We start from the raw sequence: 23240 nt of genomic DNA on the forward strand, positions 1-23240 counted from the left end.
CCCAAAGCAACTCAAAAAGCCTTGCTCTGCCTGACAGCAATTCAAATACTACATGCAGGAATGATCACATGACTCCTAAATCTCTTCTCCTCCAATATAAATACTCCCGGTTATGTCAACACTTGATGTGAGTGAAAAATTAGCCAGCATTGCACATGAGAAAGCTGTGCCCAAGTTTAGCAGCCTGTTTTTTTTTTCTTTCTTTCTTTCTTTCTTTTTTACCCATGAAACCTTTCTAAGCATCTTCCCTGGAAACTTCAACAGAAGAGCATCCCTGGGTACTCGCAGCACAGTCTCATTTCTCATGGCTGTCTTCCTGTTCCCTGAGCAGCTGCTGCTCTGTGTTTCACTCCTGATCCAGAGGGAACTGAAAGGATCAGAGACAGCCAGGCCTGCGGCCATCTTTCCTGAGACACAGTCTTGGGTAGGTTGGTTGGTTTGTTTTCCAGGACACACGTGTGGCTTTGTACTTTAACTTCTGAATAAATTTAACATTTTAACAAGACAAATTATGTTAACATAATTAACAAGACGTTAATTAACTGTTCACTAAAGAGCTTTGTGCAAGGGCTCTCTGCCAAGGGCATTAAACAATTTATTAAATGAGTATTCTATGAAAGAAAAAAAAACGAGTTTGGATCGAACTCCACTTTGAGCTTTCAATGTGTGTACTGCAGAAGGAAAAACATCTGTTGTGGTTAACCAGGCAACATTTTAGTTGTATCCTTCACTGCCACTGACATAATAGAGTAAGCACTCAATGATTACCACTGAATGAAGGAGTAAGTGACCAAATGGGCCAACAAACCAAAGGATTGCAGAGTTAATGCACTAACTCAGCCTTGCTACAGACTAGGGAGCCATGGCTCAACCACTCACAGCCCAACAGAGCCACACATGGGACCAGCTCCTAGGACTCTCATTCTCAGGCTCAGAATGCCTCCCACAGACTCACTCTGCCTCTCCACTGGGTACCTATACAAAAGAACTTCCAGTTAGCTGAACAGGTAAGAAGGGTATTTTTGTTTTGTTTTGTTTTGTTTCTAATAATTAAGCCCTTGTGGCTGATTTCCCTACATCCATGTGCTCTCAAATATTGTTTTAAGCCAATCACAGTAAGCCCATGGCCTGCATGGCACCTGCGGCGTTGGCACATACCCTGATCCTAGCCGTCAAGGCAGGAGAAGTCTGCTGAGTGGGTTCTGGGATTCCTGGCTTCTAAAGAGGAGACAGGGAAAAAGTCCCCCATCCCCCCGCCCCCGTGCATTCCCGTGGTCCTGGGAGATACTGCTGCTTATCTGAGGAGGGGGCTGCACTAACGATGGGAAGGAAGAGACCTGGAAAGAGCCGCAGACCTCAGGCTCATGGGAGATTCCTGAATTGGCCTACCCTGGAAACCGTCCTACCTGCAGCCTTGCATTGAACTAAGATGATAAGTTACCGCATCCTTTAAACCAGCTGAGTTAGATGTACTGTTAACCACAGCTGACAGCATCCTAAGAAGTTTAGGCCACATTTTAGGGAAAAAATAAAACCCTTGAAAAAAAAAAAAAGCTCTAAAAATAACGAAACATTTCTTCAGCTAGTTAGAGATATTCCGCTGGTAAATCCTGAGCAAGGATATATGTGTGTGTATATATATATATATATATATGAATGAGAGAGAGAGAGATTTGAAAGGCAGAGTTAAAGAGGGGCAGAAGTAGAGGGGGTGCATCTTCCATCTGATGGCTCACTCCCTGTCGCTCCCCCTCTTCATGGAGGAACGACACTAAACCCTGCCTAGGCTTCATATCCGAGTCACGGCACCATTATGTCACTCCCCCTCTTTATGGAGGAACGACACAGGACCCTGCACTGTTCTTTTGTCTGCTCGGCCCTCCCCGGGTTTGCTGCTGGTTCTTCCCGGGTTGGCTACCGTCCCTTCCACCTCCGTGGAAGGGCGGTTCCCCCTGCCACTTTCCCCACTTCCGCGGGGGAGTGGCACACCGCCAGCCGGCTCTCTCGGGGGCTGCACAGGTGTTCCTTCAGATAGATGTTCCTGGTGCATGTTGTCTCTCTCCTCCTTTATAGTTCTCTTCCACCAATCCCAACTCTGCTACTCACACGCCGAGTACGCTGCTCTCCTCCAATCAGGAGCAGCTCCTACAGTTTATTGGTTGAACTGGAGGCAGCTGTGTAGAAGCTGTTTCCTCCTCTCCCAGCGCCATATTGTGGGAGAGCAGATGCATAGAATAAGTCTTAATTCCAGTAACTTAGTCTAGTCCGAGTTGCTCCCAGTTGCTCCCCACAACTCCCCAAATGGCCACAATGGCTGGAGCTGGGCTGATCTGAAGCCAGGAACCAGTTGCTTTCTCCAGGTCTCCCATGCAGGTGCAGGAGCCCAAGGACCTGGGCCATCCTCCACTGCTTTCCCAGGCCATAGCAGAGAGCTGGATTGGAAGAGAAGCAAACAGGACTAGAACCAGTGCCCATATGGGATGCTGGTACTGCAGGCGGCAGCTTTACCTGCCATGCCACAGCAACGGCCCAAGGCTATGTATCATATTATATATTACAATAATGTCCTTGGTTGTTTCAGGCTGCCTATTGACATAAATTGTCAAATACGCTATGCCAACAAGTTCTCAAACTTTTTAGTCTCAGGATCCCTTTACACTTTTTTTTTTTTTTTTTTTTTTTTTTTTTTGAACAGGCAGAGTGGACAGTGAGAGAGAGAGACAGAGAAAGGTCTTCCTTTGCCGATGGTTCACCCTCCAATGGCCGCCGCGGCCGGCGCACTGCGCTGATCCGATGGCAGGAGCCAGGTACTTCTCCTGGTCTCCCATGGGATGCAGGGCACAAGTACTTGGGCCATCCTCCACTGCACTTCCCTGGCCACAGCAGAGAGCTGGCCCGGAAGAGGGGCAACCGGGACAGAAGCCGGCGCCCCGACCGGGACTAGAACCCGGTGTGCCAGCGCCGCAAGGTGGAGGATTAGCCTAGTGAACCGCGGCGCCGGCCCCCTTTACACTCTTAAAAACATTACTTAGGACCCCAATAAACTTTGATTTATATGGATTTTATCAACTGATATTTACCAAAACAGAAAATTTTAAAATATGAATTTAAAAGGACCCAATAAGTGTTGATATAAATAACATTTTTAAATGAAAAACAACTATATTTTCCCAAGCCAAAAAAAAATAACAAAAGAAGCAACGTTTTACATTTCCAAATCTTTTCTACATATAGCTTAATAGAGTAGAACTTGGTTCCCAAATCTGTTTCCTCTATCACAATGAGTTGTTCGAGTGAAGTATATGAAGAAAATTGGGCCTCACAGAGACTGTGGCAGGAAAAGGAGCACTTTGACAGCCTTCCACCTAACTGTAGGCAGTGTTCATCGATAGGACAAAATCTGACGAGCTTCTTGAAGGTGTGGCACTGAAACCCCACCACTGAACTTTTCATATCCCCTTATCTTAAAGCGCACTACTCTAGCTTGCACTGGGAATGATTTTTTTTATCCATGCATTTTTTTAACAGTATACATAGGTCATGTGAAAAATTTTGTTTCACTAAGTTATAAAGATCTTCCAAATGGCAGCACGTTTCATTACACAACGTGAAAAAAAAATCACAGCTGTGAAGATTGTTATTTGAAAAATCTTCAAGCACTGCTCATGGCGGAGGATGCAAGTTTTCCAAAATTCTGATTTTCACTTCAGGGATCTAACTTTATCGCCAGCAACAAACGCTGTCAATTGTTCTCCTCAAAATGACAGGCTTGCTTTGTTCATTTGCAAGAAAGTGCCTGGCAAATTCATGGGAGTATCTGAGGAACCACAGTTAGCCTGTCAGTCATTATTTCGATGGGTGTTCCCTGAAGGAAGCGGTGGCTTCAGCTCAAAGCTTAGACAGCACAAGCCCTTCTTGCCAAGACAACCACAGGACTTCAGTCTGTGACATATACACTTTATGTATACTGTATTTCCTATTTAGTCATGAAAACATGAAAATGACTGCATGTAAGGCTTGATACTTAATAATTTTACAGCTTCATCCAAAGCTTCCTTAAGCATAAATGGTATTTTTCCTTCTCTCTCTGCCCCCCTTTTGCTGTGAGTGCGTAACCAGTAGTTTTGTGACATTGCTTTAATATCACAGACTCACTGAAATGGTTTTGGAACCCCCAGGGGTCATCACAGTTTGAGGGCCAGTGCTCTAAGCTTGGTGTCTTTCCCTTTTGCTCCTTTGGTGATGAGCTGCTGGTCCACCTGCTAGCATGGACGGCTGCTATCATCCTTGCTTCCTGTACCTGCTCTCTCACTTTTGGCTGCACACAACAGGTACATGGATTAGGAAAATTCAAGCTGCCTGGCACAGGAACTCATGTTAGACTGGACTCTGGATTTGAGTCTCAAAGAAATGAGGTGGGGACCCAGATTTCTTGATCACCTCAAAATTCTACAACTCTGAATGAGCCACTGACCCTCTACAGGCCTTCTTTTCTTATAAAATCAGAGGGCTGAATCATACAGTCTCTAAACATCTTTTAGTTCTCAAATTTCATAGTCCCAACATAGCTCTCCTGCCCCAATAGGACAACCTAAGAACACACCTTCCAAACAAGTAGGATTTTATCTCTGTATTTCTAGAATTCATTAGATACAGGCTTTGAAAAGGAAGAATTCAGACAACACTAACTTATGAAGCTATTGGGAAACAGATCCAAGGTTACAGATGTAAAAACAAAATTAAACACTAAAAAGAAACAATAAACTTAATAAACAATAAATTCAATTATGTCATCTATATGATTTATAAACAAACCAGTAATTGATCCTGTCACCAGAGTGACAAGGTGGAAGATGAGTTAAAACTGTTTAAGACAAGGAAAAGTAAAATCTTTGGTCCAATGGAAATAATAATGAAAAAAGTATGTGAAACAGTTACTGGTCTGAGAAGTCTCAAAGACAGTTTTATTTAGAGTAGCCATAAGACACCTAAAATTAAATTTTAAAGATTAAAATGTTTTGCTCTTTTATGTCTGCTAAACATTTACTGATACTTCTGACGTTATCCAACTATTTTTCCATGCTGTATTCTATTTTTATAAAAAATAAATGTATTCAGGGGTGGGGCTGTGGCATAGTGGGTAAACCTGCCACCTGTGACACTGGTATCCCATATGGGTGCTGGTTCATGTTCTGACTGCTTCACTTCTGATCCAGCTCCCCTACTAATGCACCTGGGAAAGCAGTGGAAGATGGCCCAAGTGCTTGGGCCCCTGCCACCCACATGGAAAACCTGGAAGAAGCTCCTGGCTCCTTGATTTGGCCTGGCCCAGCCCTAGCCATTGTGGCCATCTGGGGAATGAACCAGCAGATGGAAGATCTTGCCATCTGTAACTCTTTCAAATAAGTAATAAAGAATCTTTTTAAAAATAATAAAATAAATGTATTCAAGCACACTAGCTCTATTTAGTTATTTACTTGTCTGTTTTCAAATCACATTATAAAGGAGCTACTGATATAGCTAGCTATTTATCCTTTGAAACAAGCCTAAAAGAGTTTTATTTTTAAAGATGCAATACATTATTCTGACGTACAATGCTTAAAAGCAGTAATTGACTTTATTTTGACATTAAGTAATGAATTTATAACGTAATTATGAAGAATAAAACAAAATGGCTAAGCAAGTCAAGATAATCTCAATCTTTTCTTCTTTCCTGCATAAGGACAAGATACACTTCATTTAGATAGACATTTCAGAATTTAATTCATATCTTGGTGACATCACACATACAGAATAGAAACTGTGACCCTTTAGTAATGAATATAAACCATCTTAAAAAGAGTGTTTTTCACACTAATGGGAAGTGAGTCTGAAAAGGAAGGTGTTTAAGAATGTAAAAATTTCCACTCTCCCTGAGATCAAACCACAGTAATTGTTCTAAATGACAGGATTCTAGGAGGAACGTCAATACAAAAGCAAAGCCATCTTCTTTTTGATCTTCTTGTATTTGGAAACAGGCAAACCCAAGTCAGGAACTCATGGTTCCCTTCCAGGCATGTGGATAGAGGGATTCCAAGAGCTGGTTATATATGGGAGGAAAATCTCTCATCAAGAGCTTCAGCAAGTTGGTAGCAGCAACGGGGAATAAAAAATCAGAACACCATGGTCTATTTTAGCCTGTTCTACTATATAAGCTAATTAGTAAGGTCAATCAGTTGTCAACCGAGAAAATCATGAGAAGCCTGCCAAGAACTCTGAGTTCCTACCTAACACTGAAAGTAAGTCACAGAAAAATAAAAACTTACAAATACTTATCACTTCTTCTACTATTTGCTTCCATTTGTTAACTCTGGAATGACTCCTTCACTCTCTCACTCTCTCTCTCTCTTTTTAATTTATTTGAGAGATAGAGCTATAGACAGAGAGATGGAGAGACAGAGAGAAAGGTCTCCCTTCTATCCACTGGTTCACTCCCAAAATGGCCACAATGGCCAGAGCTGAGCCAATCTGAAGCTGAAAGCCAGGAGCTTCTTCTAGGTTTCCCACATGGATACAGGGGCCCAAACACTTGGACCATCTTCTGCTTTCCCAGGCCATAGCAGAGAGCTGGATCAGAAGAGGAGTAGCTGGGACATGAACAGCCGCCCATATGGGATGCCGGCACTGCACAGCACCAGCCTCCTCACTCTTAATTATTGCATAATATTCCTATAAGAGGTGAACCTAATAAATGCCATATATTGCTCACTCACAATTTATTTAATGTTTGTTGTAGACCAGGTATCACGCTAGGACTAGGGATATAAGGACAGTTGAGCTCAACTCTCAAATAATTCATGATCTTTGTAGATGAGTTTTAGATTGGAAATACCATATAGTGGGTTCCATTTATCATGGACTTTCTGTTCCCATACAATTGGGAAGGGTGGCAGAGGATGCTTATATTTTATGAGCAGATCTTTAATTATGAATACAAGGCAACTGATTTCCACGGTATTGTTTTCCAAAGTCCTTCATAAGACTCTGGGGAAAAATGAGTAATGCATTTAAAGTATCAAACATGGAAAATAACTTATATAATACTAAAAGATCTGTGGGTGAATTTTAAACAAAATTAGGACTTAATGAGGTTTGTACTTTTAAAAATCATATGTAAAAGCCCCCAGGGCTCTGAATCACATGTAGGATAGTAGAGCTATATTTAAATATGAAACTGAAATGTGTTTTCTTGTATTTCAGAATTTTTCCCTTAATGGAAAAGACTTGTGATCTGTGCTCAGAGGAGACAAGGGCTCTAAATACATCAGACCTGGACACTCACCCTCATCATGCCAAAGAAGTGGTGGTTAGGACACCATGGTGACAAAGCGCAAGGCTCAGTGCCCATCTGCCCAAAATCATTCCACCCACCTTCCACACACAAAACTGATGATGATTTGGCAAACTGACCAAATAGCAAAAGGTAAAACTGTTATAAAGTACAGAAAAGAGAAAAATCAGTGAGTAATACCCCATGTATGACCATACTAGATATCCAGATCTGCCCCCACCTCCCACAAGGACTAGCTGCTTGCTCATATAAACAGTAAGACAGCGCTTTATGGGATAAAGGTACATTTTAAAGCCATAACAAATTCTTCATCTCTAACTATAATTGAAGTATTTTTCCTCTTAATCTGACCACAGACTCCCAGAAAACTTAAAGAGCACATATAATAATCTATTTAACTTTGACTTCTTCAGAGGAAGCTGAGAAATTTAACTTGACTTTTAAATGAAGGGCAGAAAAAACTAAATTACTGAGCCTCAAACATATCTCGAATGTCCTGTTACCCTTTGAATTTCACCACGTTAGCCCCCACATTGGGCACTGTTGTGTATTTGCTCTCCTGGAAACTCACCATTGCATCTAGTCAACCAGCTCTAAAACTCCTGGCCTCTCACGCGGCCCTGAGACCCAACCCACCACCTTTATAAGGTAATTCCCCTTCTCTATTTCAACGGCCAATAGCCTCCTCCCAGCACTTTCTCATCCTGATGTTTCCAGCAGATGGGCTGTTTATCTCCCTGTCTCCAATCCATTCTCCGCACTATTTGTAGACTGACCTTTCTGAAATGCAAATATAAGCCTATCACTCCCATGATTAAAACAGAGCATTCAAGAGAAGAGTCAGACTCTCTGTAGCAGAACTTCTTCCTAGTCTTCTGTTGTCTCTGTCTTCAGCCATCTTTTTTATTATTCTGTTGTACCAGATACAATGGATGACTCAGGGGCTTCCAAAAGTCTGAGACAGAGGCTCAGGACCACTCATCCATGCTGATGAGGCCTAAGACCGCCTGTGAATCTGTGGAAGCCCCCCAAAATGGTGTGCTTTGTACTCACCAAAATAAACAGGCAATGCACCAGGTTTTCTTCTTCTTCTTTTTTTTTTTTTTTTTTTGACAGGCAGAGTTAGACAGTGAGAGAGAGACAGAGAGAAAGGTCTTCCTTCCATTGGTTCACCGGCAAGTGGCTGCTACAGCCGGTGCACTAGGCCGATCTGAAGCCAAGAGCCAGGTGCTTCCTCCTGGTCTCCCATGCGGGTGCAGGGCCCAAGCACTTGGGCCATTCATCATTGCTTTCCCGGGCCACAGTAGAGAGCTGGACTGGAAGAGAAGCAACCGGGACAGAATCCAGCGCCCCAACCGGGACTAGAACCCGGGGTGCCGGTGTTGCAGGAGGAGGATTAGCCTAGTGAGCCGCTCGCCGGCCCAGGTTTTCTTCTCAATTGTCCTTTTGGAGACTTTTGGTTGGTAACTAAAGTCTCTATAAATAAATGTCAGTTTATTCTTCATATACTGAAAACATTTTGGGATTAGCTCTTCCCTGAAGTGTGCTTTTTTTTTTTTTTTTTTTTTTTTTTTTTGACAGGCAGAGTGGACAGTGAGAGAGAGAGACAGAGAGAAAGGTCTTCCTTTGCCGTTGGTTCACCCTCCAATGGCTGCCGCGGCTGGTGCACCGCGCTAATCCGATGGCAGGAGCCAGGTACTTCTCCTGGTCTCCCATGGGGTGCAGGGCCCAAGCACTTGGGCCATCCTCCACTGCCTTCCTGGGCCACAGCAGAGAGCTGGGCTGGAAGAGGGGCAACCGGGACAGAACCCGGTGCGCCAGTGCTGCAAGGCAGAGGATTAGCCTAGTGAGCCTCTGTGCCGGCCTTTTTTTTTTTTTTTTTTTTTTAGACATTTACCTTGTTTCAATAAATGTACTTTGTTTAAAAATAACAGATGTAATTGCAGATACTGTTCCAATAAAGAGGCACTTACTCTTCTTAGTTGAACCTCCACTTGTCTGATGGCTTGTTCATTTTGACCCTTGGCTGAGGCTTCCTGCTACCTACTTCTCTCATGTGCTATCCCAGATCCCAATTCACTAGAAGTAACGGGAACATCTTTCCCAACAGCTGCATTTATTTGATCCACAATGGATACACCACGGATATTTTCCTAATCCCTCTTTTTCTCCTTTGCTAATTATCCCCAAAAGAAATCACTCACACATCCTTTCATTTATTCAGCAAACAACTACTAAGTGTCTAGGTGCCAAGAATAGAGCTAAGTTTTAAAAATTTGTATGATCCCAGAAAAGGTACAAATATATTGAATGCTAACTGTGACTGCTACTGCAGTAAGAAATACACTTTGCATGGTAAACCAATATGCACATGCTATACCCCCATTTGTGCCCTGAAACAAAAGTGTCATGAAATAAGACTCAGGCACATGTGCTGTGCACTGGCAGTTGCTACTGTATTCAGTTCAATTCCATTTCATTTCATTGTCTGGAGACTACTACGTTAATTAATGATCCACCGCTTTGTCAAGAATTGCAATCCACAAAACGCTGTCCTAGAATACATAAAGGGAACTTGTGTTTGGGAGTGATTATTGTATTTTAAAACACACACACACACACACTAATAACACTCTGGAGGGCTAGAGAGAGGATGGACAAGGAGAAAGGGAAAGTGAGAGGAAGTTAGACAATAAAATGGGGGAGGGTTTGTAAGACAACTAAAAATAGAAGACACATTCAGGGAAAGTCTGAGAGTGTTAAAGAAAAGAAAAACCAAGGCCAGAAGGAGAGAAGAATGACTGTAACTTCCAAGAAAGGATCACATCCTAGTTTCCTGGGACTGAGGAGTTGTTATCACCTATTATCTCCCACCCTGTGGAGGGAATTAGCTGATTAATCGTTGATCACTGCCTCCCAGCTGCTTTAATCCTTAAGCTTTTAAAGACCATACTGGGTGTTTGGAAAAGATAGAGATTCTTATTTAGCCTGCAGCACCAGAGAGCAGAGCATGAGCTACCCAGCAGATGAAATCAATGGGGCGGGGGAGGAGACAGTCCAGAGGGTGACTGGGATGTGGGGAACAAACACATCATTGGAAATTATATCATGAAAAGTAAGTGAGGTTGAATTAATCACGGCCATTGTGCCATGCACATCTCATCAGAGTGAAGTGTTGTAATACTAACTGCACAAGTGTATGCTCTGACTTGTAAAACACTTTCCCTAGCAGAAGCCTGTATCAAGAGGCATTCACTCTAAGGTCAGTAAATGCCACTTAATAATGAGCTATATGAGATATACTTAGGGAATAAGTAAGCACAATTATTATCTTGCATCACATTTCAACTTAACCCTGTGCAAGAAGAATCCTAAATTACACAGTATTCATACAAACTGTGTATGTTTTGGACCCTTAGAGGTAATTTTTAAGTGACTGAGCCATCTTCCTGGAATAAGTGAGCCACAAAATAGCAGGCACAAATAATATGTGTGTTCATGTCTTTTTAACCTACTATTGATTGGCATTTACTGCTCAGTTAAGAACGCCCAGAGAACTGGCTGGGGTAGAAAAGGAGAACACGCTGGTCCTGCATGAACACAGTGCAGCACCCTCAGCCTACGGGATCCTGTCCACTGGGTACCGCCAGTCCTTCCACTCCGGTCCTTCTCACTCAGCATTTGCTTATAGGTGCAGAGGAGGAGGAAGAAAGCGGAAGGTGGTAGGGTGTGTGTTGAAAACTTTGTGTGCTTACTTTTTTCTTCTTTCAGAAGGTGGCATAGAAACGAAGAAACAGGAGGGGGCAGAGGGCCTATGAGGAAGAAACAGAATTGGGCAAGAACTATAAAGTGGTCAGGGATAGAGGCCAAGGAAGCTCCTGTGAGATGATGCTAACCACTCAGGTGCTGGGGGAGCACTATGGAGACTCAGGGGCCTCAGAGTCCTGGGTGGGATGGGAGAAGACAGGAGGAAGCACATTTCAACAAATATTAGCAATGCTGCACTGGTGATGGCTCAACAACCTCCGCACCATGTCCCCAAATCAGTCAAGCAAAGCAGGCTCGCCAGGAAGCTCCGGTACGCTCAGGTGAGGGGCCAACGTGCTGAGTCCTCGGGAAAGACTCAAGGGACATTCCCTATAACTATTTTTCTTTTAAAGATTTATTTGAAAGGCAAAGTTACAGAGAGAGAAAGAGAGATCTTCTATCTACTGGATCACTCCCCAAGGGTCACAACAGCCACGGCTGGGCCAGGCCGAAGCCAGGAGCCTGGAGCTTTATCTGGGTCTCCCACATGGGTGTGGGGGTCCAGGGCCTGGGGCCATCTTCTGCTTTCCTGAGAGCATCAACAGGGAGCTGAGTTGGAACTGGAGCAGATAGGACTCAAACCTAGGCCCATACAGGATACCAGCCTTGCAGGTGGCAGCTTTACCCACTACACCACAACACCAGTCCGTAGCTATTTTTTTTTTTTAAATCAAGATCAACAGAGCAGAGATATTATGTCTGCCTATCAAGCTATCCATAACCCCAGGTCATGTCAGAGGACCAGAGTGAAGACTGCTAATACTAACAATCCAGCATCTCTACCCCAATGGCTATAAAAGCAGCATGGATAGCTAGGCAAAGGAGAACACAGGCTCTGGGGCCAGCCTGTCTGGGTTTGAACCCTGGTTCTTCCACTTGTTAGCTGTTTGATTTTGTGCAAGTTGCATCACTTTCTCCATTTGTGTGTCACTTTCTCCATTTGTGGAGTTGAAAATAAGGTTTATTTCCTAGGGTTATTGTGGAAACTGGGTTTGCATAGGTACAGCTACAGGGAACAGTTCCCACTACACTCTAGTGACCTGCTGACAAATGTGGGCTGACCTCAAAGAGGGAATCCAAGGGAGGGGTCACATTCTGACAAAAGACAGCGCTGGGTATGAGGACTAACAGTGTAGACATTGACTGGTGTGGGGTTTAACATCTATTTATAGGCAGGGTCCTATAAGACCTTGAATGAAAGTGTCCAGCTCCCCCATCCAGGTCTCTGCACCCCAATTTTGGAGCTCCTGTTACACAGGCTTCTTGTCAGTTGTTTACTGCCAGTAGTTTTTACATTTGGTATTGTAACTACTTCATATACAGAAAAGGAAAATGGAGTTGCCTCATGATTTCAATAAAAACTGGTAAGATTATGAACTATCTGGTGATGAGTAGATGCATATGTAAATGAACTTCAAATAAAACTTATTATCATTTTAAAATATACTAGAGCCTAAATATAAGAGGAGACTTTCAAGAATCTCATATAAATCTAATTTCTCTTGGATTACGTATAGCTTTAGAAACCTAAAAATGAATAGTTGACATTTCAAGAACCTGGCTATAGATTTGAAACTTAAAAGTGCACACACACACCCCAAAAAACATTCTTGGGCAGTTACCATGGCAACACAATGCAGAGCCTACCAGCTCTTTGTTATCCTGCTGAAGATGCAGCACAAAAACACACTCATGATAGATTCTTCACTAATTAGATGGAAAAGGTTAAAATTTCTAGCTCTACATGGTTTTCATTTGAGTTAGGACTCAGAAAAAGCAAATACTCAATATTTCAAGAAAAACAATGTGAAAGCAGGGGTGGGCGTTCACCCTGCATTGCATATTACAGTACCTGTATCCAATTCCTGGCTCCAGCTCCTGACTCCAGCTCCCTGCTAATGCCCATCTGGCAAGAAGTGATGACGGCTCAAGTAACTTGATTCCTGCCACTCATGTGAGAGACCTGGATTGAGTTCCTGGCTCTTGGCTTTGTTCCTGGCCCTGGCCCAACTCTGGTTGTTGTGGTCTTCTGGGAAATAAACCCGTAGATGGGATTCTCTCTCTCCCTCTCCCACTTCCTCCCTTTCTCTATCTCTTTCTCTTTCATTTGACTGCCTCTCAAAAAGAAAAAAAAATTTTAAAAGAATGTGAAAATATGGGGCTGGTGACCAGCGCCGCGGCTCATTAGGCTAATCCTTCACCTGCAGCACCAGCACCCCGGGTTCTAGTTTTGGTCGGGGCACCGGATTCTGTCCCAGTTGCTCCTCTTCCAGTCCAGCTCTCTGCTGTGGCCGGGGAAGGCAGTGGAGGATGGCCCAAGTGCTTGAGCCCTGCACCCGCATGGGAGACTAGGAGGAAGCACCGGGTTCCTGGCTTCGGATTGGCACAGCGCGCCGGCCGCAACGCACTGGTAGTAGCAGCCACTTGGGGGGTGAACCAATGGAAAAAGGAAGACCTTTCTCTCTGTCTCTCTCTCACTGTCTAACTCTGCCTGTCAAAAAAAAAAAAAAAAAAAAATGGGGCTGGCATTGTGGTGCAGTGAGTTAAACTGCCACCTAAAAACATCAGCATCCCAGATGGGCTCTAGTTTGAGTCCTGGCTGCTCTATTTTTTTTTGACAGGCAGAGTGGACAGTGAGGGAGAGACAGAGAGAAAGGTCTTCCTTTTGCTGTTGGTTCATCCTTCAATGGCCGCCGCGGCCGGCGCATTGCGCTGATCCGAAGCCAGGAGCCAGGTGCTTTTCCTGGTCTCCCATGGGGTGCAGGGCCCAAGCACCTGGGCCATCCTCCACTGCACTCCCTGGCCACAGCAGAGAGCTGGCCTGGAAGAGGGGAACCGGGACAGAAGCCGGCGCCCTGACCGGGACTAGAACCGGGTGTGCCGGCGCCGCAAGGCGGAGGATTAACCTAGTGAGCCGCGGCGCCGGCTCTGCTCTATTTCTGATCCAGCTCCCTGCTAATGTGCCTGGGAATGCAGCAGAAGATGGCCCAGGTGCTTGAGTTCCTGTACCCACATAGAAGACCCAGAAGAAGTTCTAACTTTTGGCTTTGGCCTGACCCAGCCCCTGCCGTTGTGGCCATTTGAGGAGTGAACCAACAGAAGACCTCTCTCTCTGTCTCTCCTTCTCCCTCTCTCTCTGTAACCTTTCAAGCAAATTAAAAAAAAAAAAATTTAAAATGAATGTGAAAATAATAACTGTAAGACGATTACAGGTCAAAGTGGAAAGTCATTGAAGAAAACATGAGACTTTTAATTTTACCCTGTATGCTGTAGTTACTTCATGATCATCTCAAAAGTAGAATCATACCACTTTAATGGAATGACCAATTTGTGTAATACAATTTGGTGAGCAGGATTTCTTATTCTACTATCACTTAAATGCTTCCTTCTTCGACCACATGTTTCAGTTCATTTGGGTGCCCTTACTTCCCACATGCTAAATAGGTACAACGAAGAAAAATGGCCTCTAAATTAGTAAAAGAGGAAACAATTAAAAACAGTGATGGGGAGAGAAGGGATAGCCAGCCCTTTCTGAGGCTGGGATAAAGCACTGTTTCATTTCCCTTCCGCTCCTCTGATGAGCCAGCCCTGTCTTCTTGCTGGTTTCTCTCTTCTGTGCCAGCATCAGACCCCGCTTCCCTCCAGAATCAGTGTGGACTACTCTCACCCCAGTCTCATTCTCCAGCTGTGGCTTTCACAGTCACTCCCGAGCACTCGCATCCCCAGCACAGCCTCTCTTCTGAGCACCTCCTGAACGCCTCTGCTCTAAGTTTAAAGGTCACTGCGGCTTCCCGCAGTGCCGCTCACCTAGGTAAAGGGCAGCTCTGAATGACCCTCATAAACATGATCAAGATCCATCCGCTGAACGAATACATGAATGAATGAATGAAGCCTGTCACATAAATCGAAACACCAGAGGATGACAGCCTATTCCTTCAGAACCTATGTCCCATCTGTTTTACCTGATAAGTACTTCCCAAATCCATCCCATTCTCAAAACCCTCGCAAGCACTACTCTCGGACACCAGTGTTTGCCTGGCTTACTGTAACAGCCTCTGAACAGTCAATTAGAAGCTTGCAGGTGCAGCAGAGCCAGCAGTAAGGAAGCCAGTACCCATCACATACACAATTCATTGACCAACCTGATACAGCTGGCCTAAGAGAACATTTAGTAAGTGTGAACTGCACGTGAGACACACACCACCTCACGGATTCTCCGCAACGACTAACTTTATAGAAGAAACTCAACCGAGTACGCGACACCCAGGAGCCTCTCCTGGTCCCAACCCTTGGCTTTGTGTGGTTCCAACCAGCAGCGACTAATGAGGAACATGAAGGTGTTTATTCCACGTGCTGTGCAAGCCCTGTGTGGGTGCTGTTTAAGCTTCATCACCCTCCTAAGGAGGTGCTATTGTGACCCCCTTTTGCTGAGGGGGGGAGATTGTGCCACAGCACTCGAGTTACTCCTTCAAAGTAAAAGTCCAGGAGCTGGCAGGAAGTGGTATGATCTGAATAGTTCTGTTTACTTTAGCACTTACCAAACACCTATTTAACTTGTAACAAGTTATGGGAACTGATTGGCTATGCATCTAGCAGACAAACCTGTCTACGCCCTCAAGGGGCCTGCACTGAACCTGAGAAAGTCTCCAGGGTCAGTGCTCTCTTATCATCCCACCTCGGGGGGGGGGGGGGGGGGCGGGCGGAGTTCATGGAAGGAAGCCTCTCCCAACTCCAATCCCACTTCCAAAGAGGGCATGCCAAGTACAGGCAAGGCTGCAAATCTTTTTCAACCCCATGGAGATCCAGTTTTCCTCTATTAAAAGTACCAGGAGGAGAAGTTTTAGTGCTTCTACTAATTCGGTGGCAATACTGAACATTTTTCTTAAAAAGTCTTTTAAAAAGCACTATAAATAGCATTAACACAAAGATATATTTAAACCTTTGATCTCATACTTACAATTTTATAACTCCATCTGAGCACCTGGAGCACAGCTGCTGGCTGCTCTTGTCTTGTTTGTGTTGACTCTGCCCCAGCTGAACAAATCTATGAAGGACATTGGACAGAAGTAAGCTGAAGCAGGAAGTACTTGCAATTAATTCTGTAGATTACTCAAAATGGTGCAAGCTTCTAAATGACAGTGCACGCTTGGCTCAGAAAAGCACATAAGAGTACCCCATGTAATACAACACTCAGTCTGATTTTAGAGCAGGTTTGTAAGGTGGGGTCGGCGTTGTGGCATAGTGAGTAAAAGCTGCTGCCTGCGACGCTGGCATACCGTGTGGGCGCCAGTTAGATTCCCAGCTGCTCTACTTCTGGTATACCTCCCTGCTAATGTACCTGAGAAAGCAGCAGAGAATGGCCTAAGTCTTTGGGCCCCTGCACCCATGTGGGAGACCTGGATGAAGCTGCTGACTCCTGGCTTTGGACTGGCCCACCTCTGTCTGTTGTGGCCATTCGGGAAGTGAACCAGCAGATGGAAAACCTCTCTGTCTCTCTCTGCCTCTCTGTAACTCTGCCTTTCAAATCAATCAATCTTTTTTAAAAATAAAAAAAGGGGGGAGGGGCAGCACTGTGGTGTAGCAGGTTAAGCTACCATCTGCAGTGCTGGCATCTCATATGGGCAACAGTTCAAATCCCGGCTGCTGTGTTTCTGATCCAGCTCCCTGCTAACGTGCCTGGGAAAGCAGCAGAGGATGGCCCAAGTGATTAGACCCCTGCACCCATGTGGGAGAGCCGGATGAAGCTCATGACTCCTGGCTTCCAACTGACCACCTCCAGCCATTGTAGCCATTTGGAGAGTGAACCCAAAGATGAAAGATCTCTCTCTCTCTGTACCTCTGACTTTCAAATAAAGAAATAAAGGGATTCTGCTATAGAAGTAGGTCATCACCATGGATTTAAGAATGAGATCAAATGTGTACTTATTGCATTTCCATTAATTTAACACTACGCAAGACTCGAACAGCAGTGTTCCTGGAGATGACACTGCAGGGTCTCACAGGCCTTAGGTAGACACACTACGGATGCATGGAATGCAGGGAGGTGCTTACAGTCAAAGGAATGGCACAGAATGAGCAGGATGAGGCTAGGGGCCCACCTCCCAAAGCAGCAACGCTGCTGAGAATTACAGACAGGGAGCGAGGATATAAGAATCCCCCTCCAAGTAGACTGCAGCCGCTCCTCAGGGCAGCACTGCAGCCAAGGCAGAGGAGACCACTGCCACCCTCCACGTCCACAGAGCAGACTTCCCAGCACTAATCCTGGCTTTACACTAAGAGCCGAAGGGAATGGCACCAGGGCAGCTCAGCGGCTAAGAGGATACCTAGCAGGTATTCCTGAAGTGCACACTTGCCTGACCCACCTTCCCTTCAGGGATGCAGTTCTGTAGTTTTGTCCTAATGTGCCCATGTAGGGAGCTGGGCACAAGTAAAGAGCTGATTTCCTTTCCATTTGTCAACCGTTTAACATATTTTCTTCTGATGACTATGAGGTAGGCAGGAGCTAGACACTGCCAGAATCCAAGACACACACATGTAGTCAACCCCCAAACTTCCACCCTTTCCATGTGAAATCAACATGGCTGCAGTGCTTGGCACCCATTCCCCAGGATGCACCTGAGACTCACTTCTCAAGCACAGACGCCAAGGCCCTCCTAGAGATCGCCAAGCAGGCTGAAGCCCCATTCCAAACTCCACCGCCCTGCCCTGGGCACCACCCTATAAAACGGATGACCTGGAATAAATTACAGCACTGATTTCCCCCAAGATTGCCTGTGCTAGCATCTGAGTGTGTACTATCCCTTTAAGGAAATCTTTCCTACTCCCCTTTATCTCTACCTCCTTGAATTCTTTCACAAGTGGAGGCAAGTGCCTGGAATAAGTCTTGGGAGGGAGCCTGGAATAAGTCAGGTGGCTCTGTCTCCCTGAGCCCCACCTTGCAATAACTATGGATAATTTTATCATTTTTTGAAAGAATGTCACATAATACCAATTTTTGTACAGCAGTTTAAACTTCCCAAATAAAGTAGGATCTCAAATAAAGTTTATTTAAAACAAAACAAAACAATGATGTGGCAGGTGAATGAGACTTAGAGAGAGCAAACAGAGGCTTCCGAGTCCCGTCAAGATAGTTAAGTCAAAGATGCTACAAAGGATGAGTGGAAAGGAAGACAGAAAAGGGCTCGGGAATTAGAACAAAACTGCAAAGCAGTCCCCAGAGTTCCTCAGGAGTCTGGAGGTGGCCACGGCCCAGTGGAGGAGAACGGGCAGCAGAATCAGCTCCACCTGCATCACTTCCCTTCCCACAGCGCTCTTGGGTGGCCCTGCTAGGAGCTGTACTTTCTCATGTGTGTGAACTTGGCTGGGTACCAGCCAGGTGGTGCGGGATGGGGGTGGTAGGGGCACCTGCCAATGGGCTCTCATCCTGCACTCTGAATCAGAGGAGGTGCTAAGGAGCCCCAGTGCCCAGCTAGGACAGAATAGGTACCACTTAGTCCCTGGCACACCCACCGACACATGCTGATGGAGGGGGCTTCCTTTCCCTATAGCAATACCCATGGTAGATGGAGAAAGGAGATGCTGGGCAGGAAAGCAGGGGAGGGGGAAGCCCGCTTTCCTGGGGCAGTGTGCCCACAGCAAAGGGCTACTCACGGAGAAGGAAAGAATGGCCAAGTCTCTCTATTCCTCCCCCTTTCCCCTGACTGTGTATCATAAGCAGAGGCAGCTGACGTGATCAAGAGCAAGGGGTGGGGAACATCCGGCCTGCAGGCCACAAAAGGCCTGCGAAATCATTCGGTCTGGCCCTGTGAGGTGACTGCAGGTGGAACTCAAAATTCAATACATCTACAGCAAGCTGAGTTTTTAGTTGATAATTTTACATGGCCTGCAAATGATGTGATAAATATCCAAATGGCCCTTGGTAAAAAAAAAAAAAAAAAAAAATTAATTCTCACTCCTGATAAGAGAATGAAGAGGAGTGAAAAAAATCACAAGATACCTAAGAGCACAGGCTACCTCCTGGGCAAGTCACTGAAGGGCTCTATCTTTCTGCACACTGAGCCCACAAAGGGGGATAACAGTGCATTTTCAATCTGCTGTAGCAGACTGCCTTTCAACACATCAACACAAACTCCTACTCCAGGACATGGACTCCTCCCTCCCCTGTAACAATCTCTTGCCTACAGGCCTGCCTTTGCTCCTTTCTTAGACAGCATCCCGGGGATGCTGTGGGTGAACAAGGCTGGATCTCACCCCTGAGAAGGGAGAGGTTTGAGTGGCCCTGAGTTTATAAGGCTCCAGGTCAAAGTAACCCTTCATGCAAGGGACACCTTCTTTTTGCTTAATCAGCCAGAGCCAACATTTCAGCTGAATATACAGACTCAGCTCTCTTCAATAAGCAGAAGTCCTAATGGCCAGCCACAAAACCCAGAGCATTCATTCTTCCATACCATGTTGGTGATAAAGACCCACTTCACCTACTAAAGAGTGTAGTTACAGTTTTAACAGCTGTAGTAGATAAGTTGCTGTGTTTATGCATCCAACGGTGAGGAAGTGTAGCTGAGTTCTGAATGATTACAACGGCTTCTGGTTAGATGGCGATACGTGATTCTAGGACTGTAAGTTACGAGGGCTGCTTTTACAGTCCAGAAATGCTGTGCGTTTTATATTTCATATATTCAGAGTAGATATTATTAGTTTGAAATAAAAAGTTGATATGACCCAGTTCAATGGATTATCCTTAAAAACTAACTGAAGATTAGTGCTTATTTTTCTGCAGAACTTTTATTCAAGCTGAAATTACATGGACGAAGTGGGACTGTGTTCACATGCAACAGTCAGGTCTTCTGAATGCGTGCGTTAGAGCTGAGGAAGTGCTTACAGTGGGCTCACTGGGTTCTCGAGAATTTCTGGGTGAAGAATTCTTTTTTTTAAATTTTAATTGCATTTATTTATGTAAGACTTATTTATTTGAAATAGAGTTACAGAGAGAGGTAGAGCCAGAAAGAGAGGGCGAGGGAGGTCTTCCATCCGCTGGTTCACTCCCCAGATGATCTCAACAGCCAGAGCTGAGCTGATCCAAAGCCAGGAGCCAGGAGCTTCTTCCGGGTCTCCCACACGGGTGCAGGGGCCCAAGGGCTTGGGCCATCTTCCACTGCTTTCCCAGGCCACAGCAGAGAGCTGGATCAGAAGTGGAGCAGCTGGGACTCAAACTGGTGCCCATATGGGATGCCAGCACTGCAGGCTGGGACTTTAACTCACTATGCCACAGCGCTAGCCCCATTTTATTTATTTTTATTTGAAAGGCAGAGAGACAGAGAGATCTTCTATCTGCTGGTTCACTTCCAAGTTGTTCACAACAGCCAGGGCAAAGCCAGGAGTTAGGAACTCAATCTCGGTCTCCTATTATGACCCAACTACTTGAGGCATCACCTGCTACCTAACAGAATTTGTGCCTTTGCAGGAAACTAGATCAGAAGTTGAGCTGGGACTTGAGCACAGGTAAAGAATTATTTTGAGAATGACAATTCTGAATCTTATCCTCAAAAGGATACACATACACACACAATTATGCACATGATTTGGGGAAGTGAAACACTTGCACCATTGCTTTTCTTTTCCTCCTATGCCACCAACCCCACCAGCATTCCAGAGCTAAAGTTAAAGCAAGGTCTTCAACCATCAATGCACCATAGTCACTCTAAGAAGTTACCTTGATCTTGAGGATGGGAGAAAACAGGACTGTGGTTGTACTTTGGTTTGCAGCTATACCTGAGGGTACTCTGAAAAGTTTGTGGAGAATCTAATTGAAAGATAAGCTTGGGTGGGGGTTGGTGGTGGCTGGCATTGTGGTGTAGTGGATAAAGTCACCACTTGCCATGGTAGCAACCTATATCAGCACTGGTTCATGTCTCGGAGGTTCCACTTTCCATCCAGCTCCATGCTAATGGCCTGGGAAAAGCAGTGGAAGATGGTCCGAGTGCTTGGGTCCCTGCTACCCTCATAGGAGACCTGGATGAAGCTTCTGGCTCCTGGCTTCAGCCTGGTCCAGTGCTAGCCATTGCAACCATCTGGTGAGTGAACTATCATATGGAAGATCTCTCTGTATCTGTCTCTCCCTCTCTCTGTGAATTTTAAATAAATAAATAAATCTTAAAAAAAAAATAAACTTGGGGATGGCACTGTGGCACAGTGAGTAACACTACTGCCTGGGACACCTACATCCCATATGGACGCTGGTTTGAATGCTTGCTGCCCTACGTCTGACCCAGCTCTCTGTTAATGGCCTGGGAAGATGCCAGAAGATGGCCCAAGTGTCTGGAACCCTGCTACCCACATGGGAGACCTGGCTTCTGCCTGGCTCAGATTGGCCATTGTGGCCAACTGGGGAGTGAACTAGTACATAGAAGCTCTCTCTCTCTCTCTGTAACTCTTTCAAATAAATATTTATTTTGCAAAAAGAAATAAGCTTATTTTAGTGAAAATTTTGAAATCCATGCATAGTTTGTTTAGAATATGAACGTTTGAAGATCCCCTCATATGCATGTATGTCAAAACTCTTTGCACTAAAATAAATTTATCCTTTAATCCCTTTTTCCATGATCTTTTTAAAGTAGTCTTGTATGAGAAGTGAAAATGCATTCATGCTTCATAAGTTTTGATTGAGAATGAATTCTTAAGCACTGTCTTTTAACTCCAAATATAAATTAGTGTTTCAGAATTTCACCTCTATCATGTTCCAAGTAGAATTCACTTCTTTCTGTGTTGCTACTTTAAGTTATATTAGATATAAATTATTATAATAATTTTTATTTTTCTCTTAATCTCCATATGAAAGTATCTTACCTTGAATAAATGGACAAATCTTCTTCTGAAAGGCCATCGGAGAGATTAATCCCATAGACCTCTTTCATGGGCTGGACCACATTCTGGAGTTTGAAAAAATAAAGGTTTGAAAAAATATTGCTTAAGAAGCAATATTTAGATATCTAGCTTATTAATAATTTCCAAAGATGAAGCAAATAAACCTGTGAATTTTTCCATAAAAGTAACCACAGTGTTCCTTCAACCTGTTTATTATATCCCTCAGTTAGAGATCTTTTTAAAAATTGGATTTCCACTTCCACTAAAAATAGCTTATTTTAAGGTAAAACCTTGTTAAGTAACTACCAGTTGCTTTGGTATGAGGCAGGGTTGGCAAACGTTTTCTGTAGGAGGGCCAGATAGTGAGCACTTTCAGCTCTCTGAGTTATCCCATCTCTGTTGCAGCTCAGTTCTGTGGCTAGAGTACTAGAGAGGCCATATATGACATGTAAACGTGGCTGGGCTCCAATAAAACTTTATTTACAGAGACAGGCTGCAGGCTGGATTTAGCTGATGGGCCATAGTTTGTCATAATGTATTTATTCCTTAAATTATCAGTTTCGTTTGACTTATCTATCTCTAAATGACTTTTTGGCTGCTTACTCAACATGCCCAAAGCTAGATTTGGTCCTTTAGTTTCTTCCCCTAATACGTTAGTAATACTGAATTGAAGGGATGAGCCTCCCACTGAGGGAAGATTGTGAGGGCAAGGTCCAAACCGTGCAGCCCAACGAAAGCTGCAGGAGGAATACACGGACCTCAAGGGCAGGGCTGCTCAAAGAGAGGCAGGATTCCCTTAAGATTTCTAAAATGAGAAGGAATTCACTATTGTACAGGGACCAAACACCACACGTGAAGACGGCAGGAGCGAGACAACGGGGCATTTCCCCAGAGCCCGCCCCTGCGCACCTCAGTGGCTTTGGCGCTGTCCCCCGTGTCGGTCATCTTCACGGGCGTGCAGCGCTGAGACACGGAGCCCTCCTCCTCCCGGTCGGTCCCGGAGTCGTCCTCCGAGCTGCTGGACAGGGCCTCCTCGCTGGGGGGCGGCGGCGCGCTGGCCGCTGTTTTCCGCTGCAGCACGGTTTCTTCTCGGTTTGTTTTGTTTCTTTAAAGAGATGACTGTGGCTGAGAAGCATCGTTAGACTGAACCCTCAACACTCGTCCGTCTTTCTACCCTGAAGCCCAAGCATAAGAAAACGACTACGAGAAACTGGTTTCTGGGTTCAAGTTGTGCAAAAAGAGA

At 44.8% G+C, this 23240-nt stretch overlaps 1 protein-coding gene across 3 annotated transcripts in view; it reads right to left on the bottom strand.

The window, feature by feature from the left end:
- Positions 1-23240, bottom strand: part of FIG4 (FIG4 phosphoinositide 5-phosphatase) — a 125501-nt gene that overhangs the window by 18155 nt on the left and 84106 nt on the right. For all 3 annotated transcript variants that reach the window (XM_002714901.6, XM_089333823.1, XM_089333822.1), the window contains 3 exons: positions 22907-23102; positions 21980-22062; positions 16095-16181 (listed from right to left, as the gene is read on the bottom strand). In XM_002714901.6, coding sequence (XP_002714947.3) covers positions 16095-16181; positions 21980-22062; positions 22907-23102 — 366 coding nt within the window. The remainder of the gene's footprint in view (positions 1-16094; positions 16182-21979; positions 22063-22906; positions 23103-23240) is intronic.

This window comes from Oryctolagus cuniculus, chromosome 5 (assembly GCF_051225735.1).
Source record: "Oryctolagus cuniculus isolate XC-2025 breed Fujian yellow rabbit chromosome 5, ASM5122573v1, whole genome shotgun sequence".
Classification (NCBI taxonomy): domain Eukaryota; kingdom Metazoa; phylum Chordata; class Mammalia; order Lagomorpha; family Leporidae; genus Oryctolagus; species Oryctolagus cuniculus.